General features: G+C 41.2%; 1 protein-coding gene across 3 annotated transcripts in view; it reads left to right on the top strand.

The window, feature by feature from the left end:
* The first annotated feature begins 1,557 nt into the window (after positions 1 to 1,557).
* The window catches only part of gbf1 (golgi brefeldin A resistant guanine nucleotide exchange factor 1), a 100,760-nt gene continuing 77,058 nt past the window's right edge, over positions 1,558 to 25,259 (top strand). For 2 of the 3 annotated variants that reach the window (XM_079169071.1, XM_079169069.1), the window contains exons 1-3: positions 1,558 to 1,810; positions 6,548 to 6,652; positions 9,541 to 9,607. In XM_079169071.1, the coding sequence (XP_079025197.1) occupies positions 6,557 to 6,652; positions 9,541 to 9,607 (163 nt within the window). In that variant the 5' untranslated portion in view covers positions 1,558 to 1,810; positions 6,548 to 6,556. Of the gene's footprint in view, positions 1,811 to 1,921; positions 1,988 to 6,547; positions 6,653 to 9,540; positions 9,608 to 25,259 lie in introns of those variants that run through there. The other variant, XM_079169070.1, reaches the window with a different exon arrangement.

Below are 25,259 nucleotides of genomic sequence, written 5' to 3'. Positions count from 1 at the left end.
ATCCCACTTGATCATAAATCTCTTGTGACACTTCTGGCACAATATTTATAATTTATTTCAGGAGTACGGTAGTGCAATTTGTTGTTAACCTTATATTGTCTTTCATGTGAATTATCTGACCTAGTGATTCTTTTTTCTGTTATACCAAACCTTGTGCCATGCTTGGTCATCCGGTTGGAAATCCCAAGAACAGACATCAGCTGTCTGTGAGTCTGAGAAGTGTGAGTTAATGTTTTTTGGCAAACCTTTTCTACAGGCTCATATAAAAAGACTAAACTTGAATCAGAAAATAATTGCACACATTTGTTTTCATCCAAATAGTTCCTTATGTGTGGTCTTCCCTCTCAACCTGTGTCTTTTACTGTAACAGCTACCATCCATCCATCATCTGTGACCATTTTACCTTTACAGGGCCGCTGGGGGGCTGCTGAGAGGCGGGGTACGTCCTGGACAGGACATCAGTTAGCAAGGCTGACACATTCACGCTCACATTCACACCTCCGGCCAATTTGAGAGTTAACCAAAAACCTAATCAACCTAACCTGCAGGTCTCTGGGTAAGGAAGCTGGAGGACCTGGAGAAAACCCACGGTGACACAGGAAACCAGGATTTCAATTCTGTCTCATTGTCTTGTTATATGAAAGTATTGGATACATTTTGTAAAATTCAATGTTAGCCTTAAATTATTTAAGCATGTATACACATTACAGTTAAGAAATGGCTTTCGAAGAAGAAAACAAGAGAGATCCTTGTAAAAAACGAGAACTCATCTGTCTTCTCCATTCGATGCAGGGCAAAAGGGACAGTTTTGGATGGGTGAATCCACCTTCTCGAGACACCTGGGAATGTGTTTCTCAACAGAGTGGTTATTAGTGTCAAATAATCTGTTGCCGCTTAGAGTTGTTTGATTTTGTTTGGTACTTAGATGAACAAGACATCTCATTTTTCACTCATACAGCCAGTGAACAGGCCTATATATAGTGTGCAAGGTTATGTTAAATGTTTTGTAGTCTAACCCAAATAGGGCTGCAACTAACGACTATTTGTTATCTATTAATCATTGATTATTATGGTTGGTTATTTTTCTCAATAAATTGATTCATTGTTTGATCTACAGAATATCAAATTATTGTTAAAAAACATTTCTATAACCTGAGTTGATGCCATAAAGTTGCCGGTTTTACTCGGCCAACAGTCTGTGAAAGGATACTGAAAGGGAAAGTTGTAGTCCAGCTGTTAGTGTGAGACTGGTCTCTTCAATGGAGCTGCAGACCGTGCTTTCGTCATCAACCCGGCACAACGAACATGCTACCTTTGTCCCGCCCTTATGTCTTTGTAGCATAGCGATATTTTCCTTTCGGTGAATCCCTAAGAGGCTATATGATAACAAAATTGCACAAACGCGAACACACCTAAAACTTTAATTGTCTGGTATTCTAAAGTCCTATATTACGCGTAAAGCGATGAGTTTGGTGGCCTGTCAATCAAAAGGCTGACATCAGGCTAGGTTGAGACCGCAGAGCTTTTCCACGTCAGTGTGTTTACCAAGACCAGATTGACAGCTGCAGGAAGGTGTTCAATTTATTCACTTATGGGGCATTCTATTGAATAGTGCATACATAGGTGGAGTTTGGAAATATTAAGTTATCACGCAGTGGAATGTCCGACATTTTTAGTTTGTCCTGTTGTCGTACTGAATTGAACTTTGGTCTTCTTCATTCACTGTTGGCCGGCTAGCCTGCTAGCTTGCCTGACTAAGCTAGCATTAGCTACAGCAGGGCTACATCTTTGGAATAGCAGCCACACACAGGTAATACATTTATTTCTAGAGAAGCAGAAATGTCTACTTGTATATTTGTCAACAGGCGTTTTCTTTTTTAAATCAAGGAAATACTTGACTGTTGTCTGAGAGGACAAACACCGAAGACACCTATCCTTAGCCAGCTGACACGCTAGCTAAGCAGTTAGCTGTGAGGTTTCTTGACAGGTAATATATGCAAAACTAACCCTAATATATTGTAATGTGTTAACTCTTCAGTCCGTTAATGGATATTATTTAGATAACGTAAGTAGTTATGTGTACTCTTATTCTGTTTGTGTTTCTACCACATCACTCAGCAGTCTTTCAACCTCGTAGTGTGGTGGAGAGAGAACCTGTTAGCTCTGCCTTTGAAAGACGCCACTGACTTAGCTAACTTAGTTAATCTAATCAGCTAGCTATCTACAAACCATCGTCCTAGCTCACCTGACAGCTAACTAACTTAACTGTACCACTTGCCTTTGTTGTCTGACTGTATTGTGTTGCACTTATATAACATACATTGAGAGTGTACCTATAACTATGTTAGATTCACGTTTGAAATGTCTGGAGCTCTGGTACCAGTTTGTCTCTGTATCGTTAGTAGTGTTAAAGGCACAGTGTTGTCCTATCCAGCTGCTAACCAGCTGGTTGTTAGCATTAATATCTAAGAGAAGGGAGGACGTCTTGAGATTACTCAACAACGTGTAGTCGTCATGTGTTCATTACCAGCCTGACCGTCGGTGTCGTCACAAAAGCTCTTGCAAAGACAGATGGAAGAAATCATTACCTTCCAAAATGAACTGTTCCATAAACACTTAAATCTGGATAGAGCGATAGATGCTGCTGAAGAGTAGTGAGCCCTGAATCCCCTGACCTTTCATTCAATCGTAGTATAAGCTTCTGATCTGGAATGGGAGACATGCATTTTGTCTACGGTTTAAATGAGTAGAATGTATTTATTGGAAAACATTTTGAGAATGAGATATTTTTTTCTGTATAGCCAGGCATACAACACAATGGTCTTAACATTCCAAAGGAACGCTGCAGAACCTGCTCATTGTATCCTACTACAGAGTAGCTGTAGTGAGACAACACACAGTGACTGTATGTTATACTAATTCAATGACAGCATTTCTTTTATACAAAGAGAGATTTATTTTTGTTATTTTAAAACATATATTAAACACTTAAAGGTACATTTTGACACAGGCCATTTAGGCTAGTTTTCCAACATTTGACCTACTCACTTGTTTTTACTGAGTCTACTGTGACTGCTGTGTGCACTGTGCAGCTGTATTATTTTAGAAAATATAATATCAGACCAGGACTCAATATTACTGATTCAGATTGGAAGGGGTGGTTTAAAAACGTAATCCCTAGTGAATACTCGTATACAGTATATCACCGTCTTTTCACCTCACTATGTCTCTACGTCCTGGCCTCCGTCTGTCAAACCTCCATCCTCTTAGTATTGTGAATAGGCTGCTTACCATGAATTTTAAAGAAAGTGGCCCCCGCCACCCGTCTCTACATTCTTAAATCTTCCTGTAAAGTAAAAGTATTATCTGCCATGGCTTTCATGACACAAGGAAGCAGGTTAATCCAACCATTTTGAGGTGTACTGCTTGTCAAATATGAACAGCACGTCATTTTGATTTAGTTTGGTTATCCTTATTGGTTTAAGGCATTGTCAAGGTACACATGAAAATGTGCTGTTTGGTTGTTAGATTCTTAATCCATTTGAGGTTGATAGTTCTTAGTTTGACTTTAAGCTTGGTGACTTCATTTTCATATACTTCTTGCAGATTTTCCTAGAATATTAAATCTAAATGATTGCGTATCCATACCTTAAAATTCATTCCGGTGTATGTACAGGAATTGTTGTAGCCTAGAAAAATATGTTTGCCATGAGGAACAATATCAGATGGTTTTACTTGATGGCTCAGTGGTCTGAAGTCCATTATTTATAGTAGCCAGCCAGTCTCTCTTGTAAATTCTGTATTTTCGTATAAGCTAGTTAAGTACCTCATATGTTCTACATAGCTGATGTAAGGTTGACTCAAAGGTTTCATTCATTGATTTGTTTTATTGGTTGGATTATTGATTCACGCACCCACTCTCAAATATTTAGATTATCTGCCCCATAGTAATGTTTGCTAAAATTTAGATTTCTGATAATAATCCAGGGCTAAACGTTGAAAAAAAAGACATGTAATTGCTATTATTTTGACTGATATTGCAATTGCCATACGATTTGCGATATTAGAGGGAATGGTCTTTTTTCATGGAAAAACATATTAAAATGATAATGGTGTGATATTTGCGGTGATCTATGCCAAACAAAGATATTTTCTAATGTTTGTCACATGTAAAGATAAGCTCATGTTCTTTGAGTCAAGTAGTAGTAATTTAAGTAATCATTTTGTACCTCAAATTCACACCTGACATCGCTGGCATGTAAATGCTTCTGAAGCATCAATCCCTTTGTCCAAACGGACTCTGACTCACACTGTCAGCGTCACATCTCCTGAGGATCTGAAACAACAGCTGCAGATGAGACCGTCTTTACCAGGCTGACTGATACAGTGGGGAAAAAAAGTATTTAGTCAGCCACCAATTGTGCAAGTTCTCCCACATAAAAAGATGAGAGAGGCCTGTAATTTTCATCATAGGTATACCTCAACTATGAGAGACAAAATGAGAAAAAAAATCCAGAAAATCACATTGTCTGATTTTTAAAGAATTTATTTGCAAATTATGGTGGAAAATAAGTATTTGGTCACCTATATACAAACAAGATTTCTGGCTTTCACAGACCTGTAACTTCTTCTTTAAGAGGCTCCTCTGTCCTCCACTCGTTACCTGTATTAATGGCACCTATTTGAACTCGTTATCAGTATAAAAGACACCTGTCCACAACCTCAAAGTCACACTCCAAACTCCACTATGGCCAAGACCAAAGAGCTGTCAAAGGACACCAGAAACAACATTGTAGACCTGCACCAGGCTGGGAAGACTGAATCTGCAATTGGTAAGCAGCTTGGTGTGAAGAAATCAACTGTGGGAGCAATTATTAGAAAATGGAAGACCTACAAGACCACTGATAATGTCCCTCGATCTGGGGCTCCACGCAAGATCTCACCCCGTGGGGTCAAAATGATCACAAGAACGGTGAGCAAAGATCCCAGAACCACACGGGGGGACCTAGTGAATGACCTGCAGAGAGCTGGGACCAAAGTAACAAAGGCTACCATCAGTAACACACTACGCCGCCAGGGACTCAAATCCTGCAGTGCCAGACGTGTCCCCCTGCTCAAGCCAGTACAGGTCCAGGCCCGTCTGAAGTTTGCTAGAGAGCATTTGGATGATCCAGAAGAGGATTGGGAGAATGTCATATGGTCAGATGAAACCAAAATAGAACTTTTTGGTAGAAACTCAACTAGTCGTGTTTGGAGGAGAAAGAATGCTGAGTTGCATCCAAAGAACACCATACCTACTGTGAAGCATGGGGGTGGAAACATCATGCTTTGGGGCTGTTTTTCTGCAAAGGGACCAGGACGACTGATCCGTGTAAAGGAAAGAATGAACGGGGCCATGTATCGTGAGATTTTGAGTGAAAACCTCCTTCCATCAGCAAGGGCATTGAAGATGAAACGTGGCTGGGTCTTTCAGCATGACAATGATCCCAAACACACCGCCCGGGCAACGAAGGAGTGGATTCGTAAGAAGCATTTCAAGGTCCTGGAGTGGCCTAGCCAGTCTCCAGATCTCAACCCCATAGAAAATCTTTGGAGGGAGTTGAAAGTGCGTGTTGCCCAGCGACAGCCCCAAAACATCACTGCTCTAGAGGAGATCTGCATGGAGGAATGGGCCAAAATACCAGCAATAGTGTGTGAAAACCTTGTGAAGACTTACAGAAAACGTTTGACCTCTGTCATTGCCAACAAAGGGTATATAACAAAGTATTGAGATGAACTTTTGTTATTGACCAAATACTTATTTTCCACCATAATTTGCAAATAAATTCTTTAAAAATCAGACAATGTGATTTTCTGGATTTTTTTTCCTCATTTTGTCTCTCATAGTTGAGGTATACCTATGATGACTGTATAATGAATTCAATGCACAAAAATAGTTTTTATGTAGTGGAAAATGGTTTTCGTCCTATTTAGTTGATCATCCCATTCCCCCCTCTGCCCACTGTAGCTCTTATTATGCCCATAGTTGGGAACCTTGATCCGCCATTATAGATGTATTGTGGGCGACTGTGGCTCGGTGGTAGAGCAGGGTTGTCCTTCAATCAGAGGATCGGCGGTTCGATCCCCGGCTCCATGTCGGTAGGATTAGTTAGGGTCCTGATGGGCAGGTGGCACCTTGCATGATAACCCCTGCTATCAGTGTGTGAATGGGTGATGACATGTAGTGTTAAAGCGCTTTGAGTGGTGGGAAGACTAGAAAAGAACAATACAAGTACAGTCCATTTACCATTTCACAACATATAGACTGCGAGTGATTTTAATGCTTAAAACAAACTGGTGTATCTGTTTTGTGAGATGGATGAGTTACCGACATTAAAAACACTGTAATAAAACAATATATTCAAAAAACAATGCATTTTATACCTGACAACTGTGAATCATGATATCTTGTCATGATGATTTTGTAACTGTACAGTTTATATAGAGGCAATATAAGCTGTGAAGGTTTCTGACAAACCAAGCATCCCCTCCTCTGTTTTTCTCTCAGAAACGCAGCATGGTGGACAAGAATATCTACATCGTCCAGGGGGAAATCGGCACCGTTGTTGGAGCGATCAAGAGAAACTCCAGATGGAATACCCACACTCCACTGGTAAGTTATATTTATTATTATTATATTTGATAATTTTACCTGAGTTAAGATTAGATTTACTTTAGATATAAAAACTGAATTGCGGGTATGGCCAAACTTAACTTCAAATTTTAATTTGGCGACTTGATTTACAATAACGTCAAACTGCTACTTTATAGCTGTTTATAATGAATCTGATGTTGTGATGATGAAATGTTTTCTACTACATTGATATAAAGGCCACAATAATCGCTGACTCATTCCATCTCTATGTAGTTTACTTATGACATCCAATTACATATTTTAATCAGCGCTGGTGTAGAAGGGACAGCATGTAGGTTTTTGCTGCTTCTTTCCTAATTTTGTTGTGGTGTTATTGTAAAAATAGTTTTGTTTTGCCCTCCTATTCGTAGAAATGAAGTCCAATCCCAATACAGAAACAACTCTTTACAATGTTAATTTTCCTTTGATCACCACTTATGCGTATCAAGAACTTGATTGAAGTCCACCTGTTACAAATTCATGAAGTTTGTTTAAGGGCTTTTCAAGTCCTGTAGCAGCTTCCTGTGAAGCCTCGTATGCAACATGGTCTCATGATTTATACTGCTGATAACTCATGATCAAGGATATTGACCTGCCTCATTGTGCCATGCATTATACAAAACCAAAGACTTTCAGAAAAGTTAGAAAACTGTGTGTCCAATGTGCAATATGTGCAGCTTATATAACATAGGATAACTCACTTATAAGACACACAAATAAGTCATAGGCTAACCGATAAAATTGAGCTTTGAGAAGTGCTTTAAAAGAAAGCACCAGCTGAGCTTGGTTGACCGGACAACAAAGGCACAACCCTCTCTGGTCTTAGGTCTAGATTTAGGAACAGCCAGCAGGTTTTCTTAGCACCTCAGGATGGGCACAGGTTGGTGAGGGAAGCATATACAAGGAACTTAAGATCAGTCCTAAAATTGAACTCTGGGGCACTCTACATGTTAAAAGAGGAGACATTGTCACCGATTGAAACACAAAAGCTTCAACCTGACACATGCTGAAAACAACTGCAAGGCTGTAGCACATACACCAACCCACTCAAGACTCCACAATCCACTGTGTCAAAAGCTGCACTTATGTCTAGTAAAATGAGAATGGAGCAATCTCCGGTATCTGCATTCATTAAAAGATCATTTGTGACTCTGAAAGGTGCAGTTTCTGTGCTGTGATTTTTGCCAAACCCTGACTGAAAGTTCTTAAAAACACACTTGTTTCTCAGAGCTCCCAGAGGTTGACATTAAACATATTTTCCAAGAATTTGGCAGTGAATGGAAGTTCGGAAACTGCTCAGTAGTTATTGTGAATGTAAGGGTCAAGGCCAGGTTTTTTGAAATAGTCAGCGACACAGACAGTAGAAAGGTTAGTGTTCACTGTAGTGAGCAGACAGGTGGAAACCACATCCCAACTTCTTATACAAATTCAGAGGGCATGACGTCAACTGGACTAGAGGATGGTTTCAAATAAAGCACAATGTCCACTAGTTGTTCAACAGAAATTGGGACAAAGTATCTGAAAATGGGACAATTGGGGCAGGAAACGTCAATAAAGGAAACAGGAGTGGAAATCTCGCCAACAATGATAAAAACAACACTGTCTTGCATCTACTGTCCGCTTTGTTGCAAACATTTGAAATATGGATAAAAGATCCGCTCACAGTGTTCAACAGTTCTCGACATGACTCATCTTCATCGTCATGCATTAAGCGTGTAGGCATAAATTAGGCTCGGTGTCATACTGTATGCCTGGCATGTGAAAGCTGAGCTGAGTTTGTAAAGCACAGGGTTTGTACATAGTCTTGAAAGTTTGGATATGTTTTCAAGGTTAGGATAGGAGTATGCTTGAATTTGAATATACCCCTTGTAGAATGCTTGTTTCTCAACATAATCCGGTACTTCATCGACACACTTACTCGTGTTAACCAAAAATGTATTAATATCTGAGATGAAATGATCCTGTCGTCATGTTTGTTTGCTGGGACGCAGAGCGGAGCTAGATTAACATGGGCGCCCAACTGAAAAGGGATGTTTTCCTGTTCTGGTCTGCTGCGTCATGGGGACTCCTTCTCTCAACCTCTGACCTTTGATGTTGTACACTATTTGCTGATATCATATGATATCTGCTAAGATACAATTTCAGTTCAAATCAGGGGCCTGTGATAGATATGAGATGATATCATATTCCCTTTTAACACAATCACTTACATTTATATCAACTTGCAAAAAGTGACTAAAATATGAGTTGACACTTTTATTTCTGGGCTCTGTAGGAAAGAGGTTGGACATTGGATGGACGTAGTAGGGGTGTAACCATACATCCATCTGGATCTATAATCGATGATCCAATATCATTGATGCAAAGTAACATCTATACATATCAAAGAAGGCTGTCTGTTAAAGAAACCCATCAAGTCATGAGTGCAGACTCATTTATTTGGTTTCATATAGTGTATTTGTCAGGTTTGTAATGTTGCTTATTTAATGTTAAGTTGATTAGGTTAGTTGAATTATACTCTTGAAAAGCTGCATGTACTCTAAAAGCATACATGTCCCGGGTCAAACCCATTGGCTCTAATCTGCAGTGAGTTTGTTTAGTATGAGATGCTGCTCATTTTTTTAAAACTATTTCTTTGTTACGTCAAAATTTTCAGAGGCTGCTATAATTTGAAGTGAAAGTTAACCGTTTCAACCCGACTATCAGAGTTTACACTTTAACAAAGTGCTGTAGGTATTACCATACATTCACTCTCAATACGTCCTCTGACTGAGCATTAAAGTAATGAACTAGATTGAACAGACAGCAGTCTGAGATGTCATTCCACACCCCCATCATGTTCTTATCATGTTTTTCTCTCTTCCCAGGATGAAGAACAGGACCCATTACTGAACAGCTTTGGCCATCTCAAGGAAATACTCAACAACATAAAAGGTACGTGGGGCTGATGTAGGTGGGTGTAAGGTGATGGGACGGTTTGAGCAGTTTGACTGATAGCTTTCACACCAGCCGAGACAAAATGAACCCAACAGCACAAAGGAGGTCAGGTTTGAAAGCACCCTCAATCTGCAAAAATACAGAACATACATTAAGTTGGATTCTGTCACTTTTAATCAAAGATTGCACAGTAGAAACTGACTGTCTTCCAATTTTCCTTGTGACACATAATTCGAATAAACCTCAGCGACTTAAGACTGTGATTTCAGGGATACTTCACACAGTGTTAGAGGTCGATACATGAGTAAAGGCCGATATAATAAAGATAGTTTGGAGCAGGAAAAAGCTGATAGCCAATTAATCGGCAGATATCAGGACTTGAATCATATGCACACAAATATTTCAACAGAAATGAGATATGGCCTATAGTTGTGCTAGGCTTGCACTTACGGCTAGCCAAATGATAACGACCATGCTTGCTAGCTAAACAGAGATGGCATGCTTTCTACAGAGCAGCAGTTATCTTCAGTCTAATTCATTAATGATGCAATACCATATCCAGCAAGATGAAATGTCTGAAGTGAAACCTCCCCGATCCGTTCATGGCACACACTCTTTCATTGTGTCCGTGATGGGGACTTCCTCTCAATAGCCCTGCCATGAGAGAGAATGCAGCTTTAAGGCTCTTCTGCATTGGCTTCACTTTTCACATCTGGAGGTTGCCGCCCGGTCCAGCTAATGTTGAGTCAACGTTGTTTCTTTAAGTCATTATGCTTTATGATGTTATATATCACAGATTTAGGTAAGTCATGACACTTTACATTGTTTCAGCTAAGAGTAGGACGAAACTAGACATTCTGATGGACATTTTACTGTTTTCTGACTTTTTTAAAAACAAAATGCTTATTAAATGAATCAAGAAAATAATTGGCAGATTAATCCATGATGAAAATAATTGTTAGTTTCAGCCGTAGTCCTAATCCTAATCGATCCTCACAGTATTACTCTCCTATAACGGCTTTGACAGTGCTGTTAGCTGATGTATTCATCACATTGGATGCAATAAAGGAAGTTTATACCAGGGTCTGGGTCAGGACTAGGGATGGGTGTCCTTAGGATGTTATCAACACTAGTGCTCTTATCGATGCTGCTTATGGGTTCGGTTCCTTACGGATACTCTTATTGGTTGTTTTTGGTTATTTAGTGAAAATTGATTAAGAAAAGAAGCGACACGGCTTTATTATTATTATTGTATGTAAACAAATAGTGTTTCTTGAGCAGCAATACAATTAGCTGAGTGATTAGCTTTCATTGATTAGCCTGTTGTTATGCTCAAACTCCGTATGGTATCGCTAACGCTTGCTGCAGTGGACGAGGATAGACGGCTGCTCCACAAACAGTAGAAAACTGAACATTTCTGCACATTTATATTCTGCTTGTTGGCCAAATGTTGTGATAAACTGCTGGTGTTACTTCACTTACTTGTGAGGGTGTTATTGCATGTGTGACAACGAGCGTTCTCAGTATCTACTGAAATATAGAACGTAGCCACACTTTGGATCGTGTGTGTGTGTGTGTGTGTGTGTGTGTGTGTGTGTGTGTGTGTGTGTGTGTGTGTGTGTGTGTGTGTGTGTGTGTGTGTGTGTGTGTGTGTGTGTGTGTGTGTGTGTGTGTAAAGCAGAGAGAAGAGGTTTGAGACGAGGACAACTCGCTCTGTAACTTAAGCGATAGCAGAACCGTTAACTCCGGACCTTATCAATACTCCAGGTTTTATTCATTTATCTATTCAGGAGTAGTCTAGTATTCAGCCCTGAGCGCTTAAGTGGGGTGAACAGAAATGAGGGTGAAGAAACAGTGTATATATGCAGCGGTGGTGTCTGACAGCACCCGTTCTGCTGAGAGAGCCAAGCTGGCTCTGAGTACAATCCTGCATGTTGTCATGCCTTTGCAATGAGAGTCCTGGCAGCTCCCACAGCTCCAGTTGTAGAAGTTGTGAGCAATGGGAAAGATGCAGCACATGGAGCTGAACAGCCTGAGCCCCCCCCGCTGCTGCCTTCCTCCAGGGAATGTCGCTGCCACTGTGAGATGGACAGGCACTGCTGGCTGAGGAGGAATCCACCGGACTGGTGAACCCTCCTCTGGCCTTTTCCTCTCCTATAACCCTTTCCCTTTAGCCCTCATATCACCAAAGGCCCATGTTCCTCTGTTACCTTTACTTAAACTGATTCCATTACAGTTACTGTATTTGACCAGAATGGAAGTCGAATATCAATTTCAATTCTTTACCCCAGCTTTTTTAGGGCATTTGCATGAAGTAATGAGTCCATGTCAAGGATGTTTGAAAGCCTTGTTGCATCCTTAAGCCCAAATCCCCCGTGCACCCAGTCTCTGAAATGTTACATCCATGCCCTGATGAAAGACAAAATGGAGTTTAAATAACCACAGAAGAGCTCAATTCTGTGCTTGACAGACTGATCAATTTGTTTTGTTTTTGCAGCAGCATAACAACCTAATAGAGCTCTCATACAGAAACACAGCAGTATTTTGTTAGGACATGTTGTGGGTGGGCTGTGTTTTGCTGCTGCTTTGAGGCTTCACTGAGGCCCAGCTGTCTGCTTAATGAAAGCCCAGTAATTCCATTCACTCTGGTGTGTTCCTCCGCTGTCTCTAACAACTAAAGCCAACCAGCAAAAGAAATATGAATTAGTCCCCACAAGGTTTCCCAGTCCGTCTGTCTCTCTCCTCTTATTTCTTCTCTCCATATTCCTCTGTCGCTCTCTGTCTAGCTGAGGCTCTCACTGTGCTGGCGCTCCTGTTCTGTTGTAACTACTGTGATTGACAGGACCATGTGCCACAGAGCTGGAGACTAGTGCAGCTGGAAGTATATCATCTGCAATTTTAGTTGGGTAAATATAGCGGGGAGTCCTGTCAAGCAAAGAGATAAATTGTTCTGGGAAAGGAAGTCTTGTCTCTCTTTTCTGGAAGCAGAAAAAAATGTAAGGTCCTCTGCTCTGGACTCCTGAACAATGAGAGCACAGTTGAAGAAGCTGGGCCGACGGTGGGCCATGTGTTGTGATGCTTCAGCTCCACCTTGTTCAGTCAGTCGGGGTAATCGGTAAACTCTGACGGTTTGGATGGAGCCTGATATCTAATGCCCCATCCCTAACCTCATTAGACCCAGAGAATTGAGTGCTTTCCACATGTCTGTAAAGAGTAACTGCAAAACTAAATGTGCTTTTTAAGCTGTAAACTAAACAATATGACGAATTTGATGAAACGCATCAATGCTGGTGTTAATATTGACATTTCTTAACAAATTCATAAACAATCTGTTTTTCATGGTTGAATATGTTCTTAAAATGCCATCTATTGTTTTAAATCAGTCCTAATCTTCAAGGCCAATTCTGAGATAGTCTACGTAATGAAATAAAAGAATGTTAAAGCCCTCTCCACACTGCATCTATTATTTTGACTTTTTCTGTAACCACTGTGTAGCATTACAATCACAACAGCACAAGGCTGCTCTCTCCTTTCTGTGGACATTAAATGTACTATTAGCACATTGAAACATCTGCTGAATCAGTGTAAATGACTTATTATCTGGTGATACCAATGTGCTTTTCTACGCTGTGACAACAGTGTGTAGATGAAGCATTAAGTCTTTTAACTTGACTCATTTAGCGGCTGGCTAGTGAGCTAGCTAACGTTAGCGTGCTAATTCCACCTTGTTTCGTTACACTGGTTACAGAGAATGAGAGAAACGGTGTGCTGGCAGGACGGGTCCCTGCTCCCCACCGCTAGGAGATTTAGCTCCAGGGTTAGCTCTGGCTGAATTTGAGTTGCTCCAGCCGGGACGGTCTGTCTCCGAAGCTGGTCCTCCTTTTGTCTTTTTTTTTTAGCTGACCATACATTACAAAGTTTGAGTGTCACAATTTTTACGCTCAAACTTTCCAAACGAGGAACGACAAGAACTCTTAAAAATGTACACCACTAAATGAAGCTAGGTACCTGACCTTTTGTGCGTACGATTGAACATAGACAACGTGATTGATCAATAATTACGCCTTGTTACTTAAGTCCATATGTTGTGTCTATATACTGTTCATAATTTCATATTAGTTTGATTATTATTATTTTGATCACCTAAATCTAAGAAGCCTTGTGGTGTGATATGACCTCATGAGTAATGAATAGTTAGCTTGTCGCTTGTGTTGTCTGGTCCAGGCACTACACTGGAATTTCAAACAAGCATCTGATAGTGACGGATTTGATTTGTCTTTGCATAGCATGAACTCCCATTATCAACTACCAAATAAAAGAAGACAGAAATACAGAGAGTATTATTGTGTTTGGCGTTCTAACATCTGCCACATTGTTTTGAGCTGCAGATTGAGTCTTTGTCTCTTATGTGACATTGACAGGAGGTCTCTCCCGTACAGGATTGTCATCACACAGACAAATCTGTCTCAATCTCTTGTTGAATAATTCTGTGGCTTTATTCCATTGCTGGGCTATACCTCAGAGAGTAGAGAGCCTGGAGAACAGCCTTTCAGTATGACATACATTTGATTTCCTCTCCTGCTCACCTATTTCTTTTTTCAGTTGCACCTTTTTATCCAGGAGTCACTGAGCCTCAGCTTTTTTCAAAAAGCTTCCATTCTTTCCTTCAACCCTCCTCTCCCATCAACCCCCTCTGCTGCAGCGAAGGTCAGATTTTTGACAAGTCTGCAGAAGAAACAGTCTTCTCCTAAATCCCTTCATTTTTATTCATACAAATACAGGTTTAGAGCCCCTTGCAGCCCCCCAGATACAAAGCCAGAGTGGCCTTTTGACTGACAGCTTTCTTCTTTTCATCCAAACACTAACGAAATTCACAAGCACACCTCTAATTGACTCGAATCACCAGCACAGCACCAGAGGTAGATATCAGGGGGCATGGCCGTGGATTTGCAGAAAGAACATTGTGGAGGATGATTTGATTACTCTCCAGCTGACCTTTACAACAATTATCCTGCTTTCTCCAAAGCAAAGTAGAAACAGAGCTCAATTGGCATGGAATAGTAAAATTCTGACAAAAAGAATCTATTTGTAACCACGTAGTTTGAGGCCCCAACATGTGACGGCCATTGTATGAACTCATTGGTTGATTTAATCTGTTGCAATGAAGTGAAGGTGCTCAGTGGCACCAGTATAATGATACATGTTTCCTTTTGTTTTCACACAGCCTAATCCATCCATTACTGACAACCTCACTAATTCATCACATTTTACCGTCATGTCAGTCATCGAGAGGGAATGCACACATGCCGTCTATGTCGGTGTTATTTCAAGGTCAAGCCTGAGTGTGTGTCGTCTTGGTCCCCAGCTGTGGGCAGGCGGGCGCTGGCGGGCCTCCGGGGGTTGCGGCCCCAGCATTTGGGATCTGGTTGTGGCCTTTTACCCTCTCACCCCTCCCTTCCTCTTCACGGCCACCTGATCTTCACACATATATCACTCCCAATTGAACCAGCAGAAGGCAGCTGGCAAAAGCTGAAGAAGAGGAACCATAATTCATGTCGCTCAGCCACTTATGCAAATATGTTTACTCATGAAGGCATTCTGAGCAAGGAGAATCTGCCTCACGGCAATTCTTCACATGTCGGCCGCGTGGCCCCGGTGTCCCGTAGCTTTAAGCATGAGATCACGGGTTAAATTCTGTGTCCTGCTGTCTGTTATTTTTATGACATGGTCAGAAGACAATAAACTGTCACTTCAATGTCTTGTCAGATCTACCTCGGCTTCACGTTGGCTTGGCATAGCACCTACATACATTCATGCTATAACATTTGTGAATGCACAGAGGAAAATATGCAACTGATGATTTCTTTACAATATTGCGTAATCTGCTTGGTTTCATCTTCTTGATTATTCATTGGGTTCATAAAATAATGAAACATGCTGTTCACGCTTCCTGTTGATGGCTTCAAATTGCAAAATTGCAAATTGTCTAAATGCCAAAGATGTTCAGCGTCTTATCTTAGAAGACAAAGAAAAGCAGCAATTCTTCCGTTGCATTTAAAAGCCTTGAACTGCCCGTATTTTTGCTTGGAAGAATTACTTGAATGCTTCATTGGTTATTGGAATTTCTGTCAATTTAGGGACCGATTAATTGTTTGAGCTCTAAAATAAAGCTTAGTCAATGACAATAATTAAAAAAAATATTTATTTTAACATAGTATAACGTTAGCCAAGTTATGTCATTGTCAAGGCTTTGAGTTATTGTGCAGACTGGTCTTCCTATGTGTAGTTTTGTCTTACAGATTGTCTGATTTTACCCTGGTGATGCCAGTTTTAAGAAATAAATCTCCCTGAAGTCATTCATGTTTGACCTCAATTTAGTCATAGTGGCTAAAGATGTGCTGCTTGCTCTTCTTTTTTTCTATAGGCTCTTTCTCATTTCAGATGAATTGACAGTTATGCTTCATCACATTGTCTGAGGACCGTTCTGTCAGTGTCTCATTCATGCTGATGGTAGACCTGAGTGTGTCCCAGTTTAGTCTAGTGTAAGAAGCCTGGTACACAGTGAGAATGTTGCAAAACCTAAAAACTGTCAACATTAAAGGACTTGATTACAATCACCATCAGGTATGAAAGGCAAGCATTTTGCACATGCTTAGCTTTTCATTTTAAATTTGTTGCACTTGAGTTTACAAGATGTCAGTATGCCTTGAAACTATTGTACCCATTATGGGAGTCTGTTTTAGTCTGTTTTACTGTTGCTCTAGTGATGTGCCAATGTTTGTTTTATCTATTACTAAATGATATTAATCTTGGACTGCATGATTTTTCCACTGTTATGAAATAGGCCTCAACCAATGATTAATTTGGCTAATAATTCATTTAACGATTATTTTTTCTTGTTTTGTCTATAAAATGTAGGAAAGTTGTGAAAAAAAATCATCACCATTCCCGTCTAAAGTTCTCAGAGCTCAAGGTGACCATATGAAACAAGGAAAAGCAGCAGCGCCTCACATTTAGGAGGGAACTAGCACCAAATGTTGATTACTGAAAGAATGAATCATTTAACTATCGGAAATGTTGGTGATTCATTTTCGGTCGACTGACTAATTGATTTGACTAAAAATGTAGCACTGTTATTAAATGAAAAGCAAACCTTTTTAAATCACTGTTATTGGAGATGTTCTAGTGAATTGGACTGACTGCAGAGTCACCTGAGCAGGATTCAGGTCACCTGTTACTCTTTAATGAATCAAGCTAAATGCCATGGCATGGTATCACATCACAGAGAATATAAATACTAGCTGCATTGGTGTGCAGTTTTGATTGATGGTTGATGGAGGCGCCGTGGATTATACAGGTGTTATACAGTGCAAGCCTTCGGCCTACCGGCTGTAACAGCCCCCATCAAAAGAGCTATGATTAATAGGAGTATCTCCCCCTCCCCAGACAGGCTGCCACCTAGTACTGGTTAGTAGCTGTAAATCTGGCCAGTTAACAGTGCCCTAACCGGGGACTGACAGGCAGGGCTTAGGCCCAGTGTGAAGAGGGGATGCAACTGTTGTACTGTTTCAGAGGCTCTCAACAATGTGCTGAGTGGATGGAGCGTCCCAGCAGAGGGCTATTAATCATGCCGGCTGGGGTGTCTGTTGGGTGGGAGGGGGATCGGGCTCAGGCACGGACAGAGAGCTGAGGGCTAGATGGAAGAGAGGGTCCAGGGTGCCGCGGAGGATATGGATGTGCTGACAGGAACAGTGGGCAAGATGTGAGCAAAACAAACTAGCCCCCATGAGCACTGAGAGAGGAGGGGGAGGGCAGGCTGGGCCAGGGCATGGACACACACACTAAAGCCTCCAGCAACCAAACACCAGTTTCCTCGCCATTTTACATTTTTTTATTTAGGATATTTGATTGGTCAGTCAATCCCCAGTGGTTCTTGTCACCATCTAAACTAAGTCACTGGTGAAACTATTTAACCTAGTTGCATCGACACAATTTACTGCTCAACTTGTGATTGTACAAAACCCACTCAGAGGCTTCAGTACCGTAGAGGAGTCACGGGTTGGTGGGAGTTTGGTACAGTCAATAAAAATGAGGGATATAATAAAAAGGATATGTTCCCTTTAATTTATTATGCAAGTGTCAAAGACGGACACAGTCCTCCTGCTGGATGGTGGAGTAGCATGGAAGTAACATTGAGCCCACTGGCAACTTTAGCAGAACATTTTCATCATAAGAATAAGCAACACTTGTGTATTACACTGTACAAACACATTCCCAAAAAGCAACGGTTCACAACAGGCTATAAAACTGGATAGCATCTCTAATGCTATGAAACTTGAAAATACTAAATACTGGTTGCTTCTTCCTCCTCCACATGATGGGCACATCTGAGTGATGTATTCGCATGTTTGATGTGTTTCATTCACATTCTGCTACAATGGTGGAGCAGTGCCGACACACCGTCCTCGTCTTACACACAACTCTGTCTCTCTTGCTGTTGCAGCTGATTTGAAACATCGGGTGGGTCTTACAGATCCATCATTTAATTTGAGCTCACCATAATGTGACCGACTCTCATGCCAATCTATCAAATATTGCTGGATAGCACCGCTACAAGTTTCCAGGCAGAACTCTCACTTGTTAGATTTGGTTCCACGGAAGAGAAAACACACTAAACTGCCTGTTATCATTCACGCTTCAACTTTGACCACCGCACTTGTCGTAGTTTTACCTTCTAGCTACATATTCAGACCCCTTTGGACTTGTGTTTAGCTGGCCATTTCTCTTTTCCAGGCCTGGCCCACTGAGTCACGAATCAGTTCAGGTCTAGACCTTCTCTGTGCTGTCAGCTGTGACTCGATGGTGAAGATTTAGTGTGTTCCTCTGCACAGCGTGGATTCTGTTTTAATGTTCTGTTAAGCATATTCTTATGAGGTGGTAATTGGGGTTCAGCACGAAACAGCCCAACCCACACCCACCTCACTGCAGCTTACTGCAGTGCTAGGGAGCTTTGAGTTAACTGTTGCTTTAATTACTCACACTGAGCTCTGAGCGTTTATGTAGCAGGGGGTATTGATGAAGGGTCTGAGATGCATCAACACCGCTAGCCCCCGCTCATCACCGGAGGTCTGCTCTAAAAACAGGCTGGTGGTCTGCACGTGGTGACATAGTGATTGGCCGCACAAGATCGACTACAAGCTGGTATTGACAATCGCTGAAGATGCCAAGTGTCCGTTTTCAATGTACAAATGAGTGCGTCTCTAAGTTTAGCCTCCAATGAAGACAGTTAGTGAGCATCTGGATTATTTTGATTATTATTATTATTTCTTTTTTGTGTGCCTTGTTTGAGTAGTATACGCATTTTGCAGTTGGTGAAATAATTATTTTGACATTATTTTTAATCTAAGCCTCTGTGGTAATTCAGGTCGTCGTCACTGTTTTTCAAGAGTTATCAGTAACATGACAATTCAGCAATATCCGTCTGCTGCTCTAGCATTGTTTTCCTTTAAAGTGAGACGTTGGCTCACTGCTGTTTGCTTGATTTTGTATGGAGTCCAAGTTTCATTGTTTCCCAATTCAATGTTTTCAATCCGTGGATTGTGAGCATACGGGACATATGGTGACAGAAAATGTCCTTATATTCTCAAGGACTAGACGACTATGTCCGTCTGTCCGTCCATCTTGTACATTGTCCCCACAACAGGAACAAGTACAAACAACATTGTACATCCCCCATCTTGCTGTAAACCAGTAGGCTAAAATGTTTTACCTTTATTAACAATTTTGGAAACAGAATTGAAATAACAGTATCGTGATACAAGCTAAAACTAGCTTGAGTTGCCAGTCTTTGGACTTAACAAAGGTTCATGCTGTACATTTAATTTTGGTATTGAAAAAAAAACTTGAATCTTGCTAGCCATGCTAGCGTGTAAGCCACTTTGTTTGTGTAGCTTAGCGTAGCAGTGTATTGCTGGAACACAACCCAATACATATGGCTAGGCATGCTAATGTCACAGAGCTGTGGTTTGACTTGTCAGGGAGCTGTATTATGTGGACAGTGCATAAGTCATGGCTAGTTAATGGCGTCGCGACCATTCTGATGTCTGGTATGTCGTCATGCTGGTGGTTGTACAATATGTTTGTGAGAACGGACTAAAATAGGTCTTTTAAATCCGTATTCCTGTAATTCCATATTGACAGTTATACAGGGTAAAGTCCTGTAAAGTGGGCTTCACACCACCCTGCTGATCATTACCATAAACATACAATGTTCTGCAGTGTGAATCACAGTCAATGCTAAAGAATCGAGGATGCCATTTATAATCTCCAGAGTAGAACAGCAAAGCTGGTCAGATCAAAGCACACAGTCCAGTGTGTGTGTGTGTGTGTGTGTGTGTGTGTGTGTGTGTGTGTGTGTGTGTGTGTGTGTGTGTGTGTGTGTGTGTGTGTGTGTGTGTGTGTGTGTGTGGTGGTTGTTGTGGTAGAAAATAAGGGCCCATATTAGTATTTTGGAGAGGCACCGTCTTGCTTGTGTGGCGCTCACATGCTTAAGCCTTCGGTGTCTCAGTGTGAATCCCACACTGCCTTGATGGACTGGGTTAATAAACCTCTCAGCAACCATCCCTCCCACACACACAGGCAGACACACCGAGCACACACACATGTGGAGTCTCTTGACACACACAGCTGCTTGTTATTTCATGCCCCATAAGGGTGCTGTGACCACGGACATTGTAATACACATATCCAATTAGCTAAGCATTGCATCGCGCATTGCTCTCAAGCTGGGATTCTCACAGTTCCATACATGTTCTCTTGTGCTGGACTTCCAATGTATTTCATGTTAGTTTCTCATCACTAAGTAGTGCTTTTTATTTGGAGCAGAATTTCGCTCAGTGTAGTTGTATCATTTATTTTAGCAGATTGTAGCTGTTTCTTCCAGGCATTTTTTCTGTTTATCTTGTTACTTCATGTTGTTGTTTATGTTTTGTATGTTTTATTTATTTATTTTTATTTAGCCTTTATTTAGCCTTTTATTTAATCCCAATGACATTTTGAATCTCATTTCCAAGGAGGTCCAAGGTGGATCAATATGACGTGTTCATTGATGTCTACAAAGATGTGTTGTTCACTACTACATTGATAGAAAATCTGCAGGATTGACATTTTAACTGGTAGCCAAAATGATTCATAAAAAAACAAAAAGCATTTTGCCACATATTCAAGTATTTCTAACCTAATTGTTTTGTACTGAAATGTTAGCAACAATCTAAGCTGACCTGCACGCACCTGAAGTTACATCATAAACAAAACAATGAGGCTATTCATTAAACCAAACATTGAAATATGCGGATTCTGATATGTTCAAAGCCTATCATGAAGTGATGTGTGGGTCCGGCTTTTATAAATATCCGCCGCACCCAGTCGACCTGCTTTGAGAGCCAAACAGTACAGAATGTGTGTTATTCATCGGATTCTGCTCCTCCAACTATAAGCATCATAGAGGACTGAGAGACAAGGACACTGAGCGTTGCGACCCTCTCTTAAATGTGCAGCGCTCGAAGATGTAGCCTAATAGTAATATAATTCCTTATTGTTGAATAGCAGCAAAACCATCACCCCGTCATTAAAGAGATAATGGATCAAGAAGCACTTTTCTTCTTATTGAAGTAACACCAGCAATTGTCCGACCAATGAGATATTTGACTGACAACCGACCAGAGGGTGTCAACCCGATCATTTTTGTCTTTCAAATTGTTATTCAGTTTCCCTTCATTGACTGAAATAATAATGAAAAATAGTAATACATATAGCCATAGTTTTTATGATCAAAGGTACATTTTATTCTAGAAAAAGGTTGTCAAATATTTTCCGGCATAGTTTTAGTTGCTGAAATGAACACTGACGACATGCAGGCTTACTGAACATGGCTAGGCTGATTCGAGTGAAGTCACTTGACAAACTCTGCACAACATCCATTGGGTTGTCATCCCCCTCCTGTTGGAGTTTGGAACAGGACACTGGCACAAAGCACTCGCCTCTTGAGTGAACACCCAGAATTAAAAAAAGCCGTCCTATTTCTGGGCTGCAGCTGGGGCTTTGAAATGAGTGTGTGCCGTAAAGGTGACATGGGTCAGAAATGTCTTGTTGAAGGATGGTGGGAGGGTGACTGGCGGGTAGAGGAGGACAGTCCTGCTGATGGCCATGTTTGAGGGGCGATTAAACAACTGGCCATATTTCACAGCACAAATATTGAATGAAAAAGAGGTGACACATTCAGCAGGAGTGCTTTAAACCTGTTGATGCACCCCTTCTTAAATAGGGTGGGATCAGGGGAGGGAGCCGAGCCGGCCGGTGTGGCCCAGTGCAGCTGACGACGAGACATGCTAACAACCTGGGACAAAAAGAAGGTGTTGATTGCTCTGCAAGCAAAATAGACCCGCCGATATGTATGACCATGTTCACTCCCTGTTCGCTGGCCCACTGTTGTTTCACAGCTTTGGACTTCACAGAGACAAGGGTTGTAGAAATCTGAGGTCAAAGGATTTCCAGTTGAAATATGAATTATTTTTGCTTTGTGTATGTGCTCAGACTGGAGAAGATTATGAATATTTTATTCACAAATCAGTTTGTTCATTTTATGTGCAGGGAATTCATTCTTGTTACTCAGCAAGATGTTATGTAGAAACACATGTTGTTTTTATCAGCCCAAGTTTCAGTAGTCAGCCCGTCTTAATAAGTGCACAGCTGAAGACTTTCTGTTGAGTATGAACACCAGTAGGAAGCTTTGTTCATATGGTAGCAGTGAAACTCAAAGTGTTTCCTAAACAGCAGTGAGCTTTGAGGTCTGACCAACTTTGGACCCACTGCCTCTCTCGGCCATTACCCTTTGATATAAACACCATATACTCACCGGCCACTTTATTAGGCACACCTGTTCAATTGCTTGATAACACAAATAGCTAATCAGCCAATCACATGGCAGCAACTCAATGCATTTAGGCATCTAGACGTGGTGAAGACGGCTTGCTGAAGTTCAAAGCGAGCATCAGAATGGGGAAGAAAAGAGATTTAAGTGACTTTGAACGCACCATGGTTGTTGGTGCCAGACGGGCTGGTCTGAGTATTTCAAAAACTGCTGATCTGGGATTTTCACGCATAACCATCTCTAGGGTTTACAGAGAACGGTCCAAAAAAGAGAAAACATCCAGTGAGCAGCAGTTGTGTGGACGAAATGCCTTGTTGATGTCAGAGGTCAGAGAAGAATGGGCAGAGTTGTTGGAGATGATAGAAAGGCAACAGTAACTCAAATAACCACTCGTTACAACCAAAGTATGCAGAATCCCATCTCTGAACGCACAACACGTGGAACCTTGAAGCAGACGGGCTACAGCAGCAGAAGACCACACCGGGGGCCACTCCTGTCAGCTCAGAACAGGAAACTGAGGCTACAGGCTCACAGGCTCACCAACATGTGACAATAGAAGATTACAAACATTGCCTGGTCTGATGAGTCTTGATTTCAGCTGCGACATTCAGATGGTCGGGTCAGAATTTGGCGTAAACAACATGAAAGCATGGATCCATCCTGCCTTGTATCAACGGTTCAGGCTGCTGGTGGTGTAATGGTGGGGGGGATATCTTCTTGGCACACTTTGGGCCTCTTAGTACCAATTGAGCATCGTTTAAACACCACGGCCTACCTGAGTAATGTTGCTGACCATGTCCATCCCTTTATGACCACAGTGACCCATCTTCTGATGGCTACTTCCAGCAGGATAATGCAGCATGTCACAAAGCTCAAATCATCTCAAACTGGTTTCTTGAACATGACAATGAGTTCACTGTACTCCAATGGCCTCCACAGTCACCACATCTCAATCCAATAGAGCACCTTTGGAATATGGTGGAACGGGAGATTGGCATCATGGATGTGCAGCCGACAAATCTGCAGCAACTGCGTGATGCTATCGTGTCAATATGGACCAAAATCTGTGAGGAATGCTTCCAACACCTTGTTGAATCTATGCTACGAAGAATTAAGGCAGTTTTGAAGGCAAAAGGGGTCCAACCCAGTACTAGCAAGGTGTACCTAATAAAGTGGTGAGTGTATATTCGGCACGTACATTACATTACAGTCATTTAGCAGACGCTTCTATCCAAAGCGACTTACAATAAGTGTATTCAACATCGGTATTCAAGAGAACTGCTAGTCACCAGAAGTCATAAGTGCATCTCCTTTGCTAAACAAGCATAAACCAGAGCAAACGTAGGTCATGATGCTTTGGCTCAATTTTCACAATAGAGTTCCCATTTGTAAGACCCTAAACACAAAATCCTATCCGTCTACTGTTTGGCACAACATCTCATATAGCAGACAACAGGAAACCATCTCTATCTAATGATGCTAATGCCTCAGATAATCACAACTTTGCACTGTATCTGCTCATCACATTTGAATCATTATTACATTTTAAAATGGAATAATTATTATTTCAAAGATTTTAAGTTTCAATGGAATGAGCCTGACTCGACACAGTTGAATTATCCCATTGGTGGCAAAATGAATTCTGAATCACAGAATCGTTCCATTCTGGCTATATGGGGGTGCTGAATGTCTGATTTTACATAGAGTTGCTTGGTTCTCTCCCAATATATCATGATCCAGCCTATTTTGGATTAATTATCAGCCTATTAATAATACTGTTTATAGGAATTTGAAAATAACTCTTCTGCTAATCTCTTTAGTGTGAGTGATAACATGTAGACTAAATCTAAATATCCAGGTCCATAGGAGCAGTGTCCTGGTGATAGCTTTAGAAAGGCTAAATATCAACATTAGGCTACTGTTTCGATATGAATACATTTATCAATGGTAAAATGGTACCATTGATAAATGTATCCAAGATCACAGGACTCTATTTTCAATCATGCTTAGTGCTCAAACATAGTCACTCACAGGTGATGGACATCGCTGATGTTGAATTACATTTTCATTTATTTTGATGCTTGGATGTCGGCCATGTTACCCAGAGAATTGTTCACTACTGTTTACATTCTTCCTGATGCAAATACAAAAAGGCACTACAGGCTCTACCTTCATTTTAATATTAAGATTAGAATTTGTATTGAAAATAATATTCTAATTAAAAAATCAAGACGCTAGACTAGAGCTACAGAAAGCGCCGATAACAATGTAGTGAATATCAGATTTGTCCATTGTGCTTGATGATCCCTGTGTGAGACGGCCACACTCCAAGTCTGTCCAGCGCCTGTGTGCATGAGGCAGCTAGCAGCCATCCCAGCTATGCACATATGTCTATGTTGGTTTTTAACTCTAAGTATTCCTCTTAAACTGGCAGGAGCTGGGCAGGTTATGAGTGATCAAAGGGGGCGGGGGGGGGGGGGGGGGGCAGGCAGGCAGGCAGACGCAGAGGTCAAGGGAGAATGAACTTCTGAACTTCTGGGCATCAATGTTGAAGTCAATGATAGGTCAAACTAATCCAGGGCTCAAAGCACAGATTCCTCTCAACTCAACAAGACAGATGTATTGGTCTGGGCTTCATACTGTGTTTACTCTGAGAAAACAGAGTACACAACGACTTCTGATACTGTAACGTCTGTACTCTTTCATACAGCGGCTGTTCAT

The sequence above is a fragment of the Pholis gunnellus genome (genome assembly GCF_910591455.1).
Source record: "Pholis gunnellus genome assembly, chromosome: 11".
NCBI classification, from domain to species: domain Eukaryota; kingdom Metazoa; phylum Chordata; class Actinopteri; order Perciformes; family Pholidae; genus Pholis; species Pholis gunnellus.
Note: the sequence above shows the minus strand (reverse complement) of the source record. Positions and strands in the feature narration are given on the sequence as shown.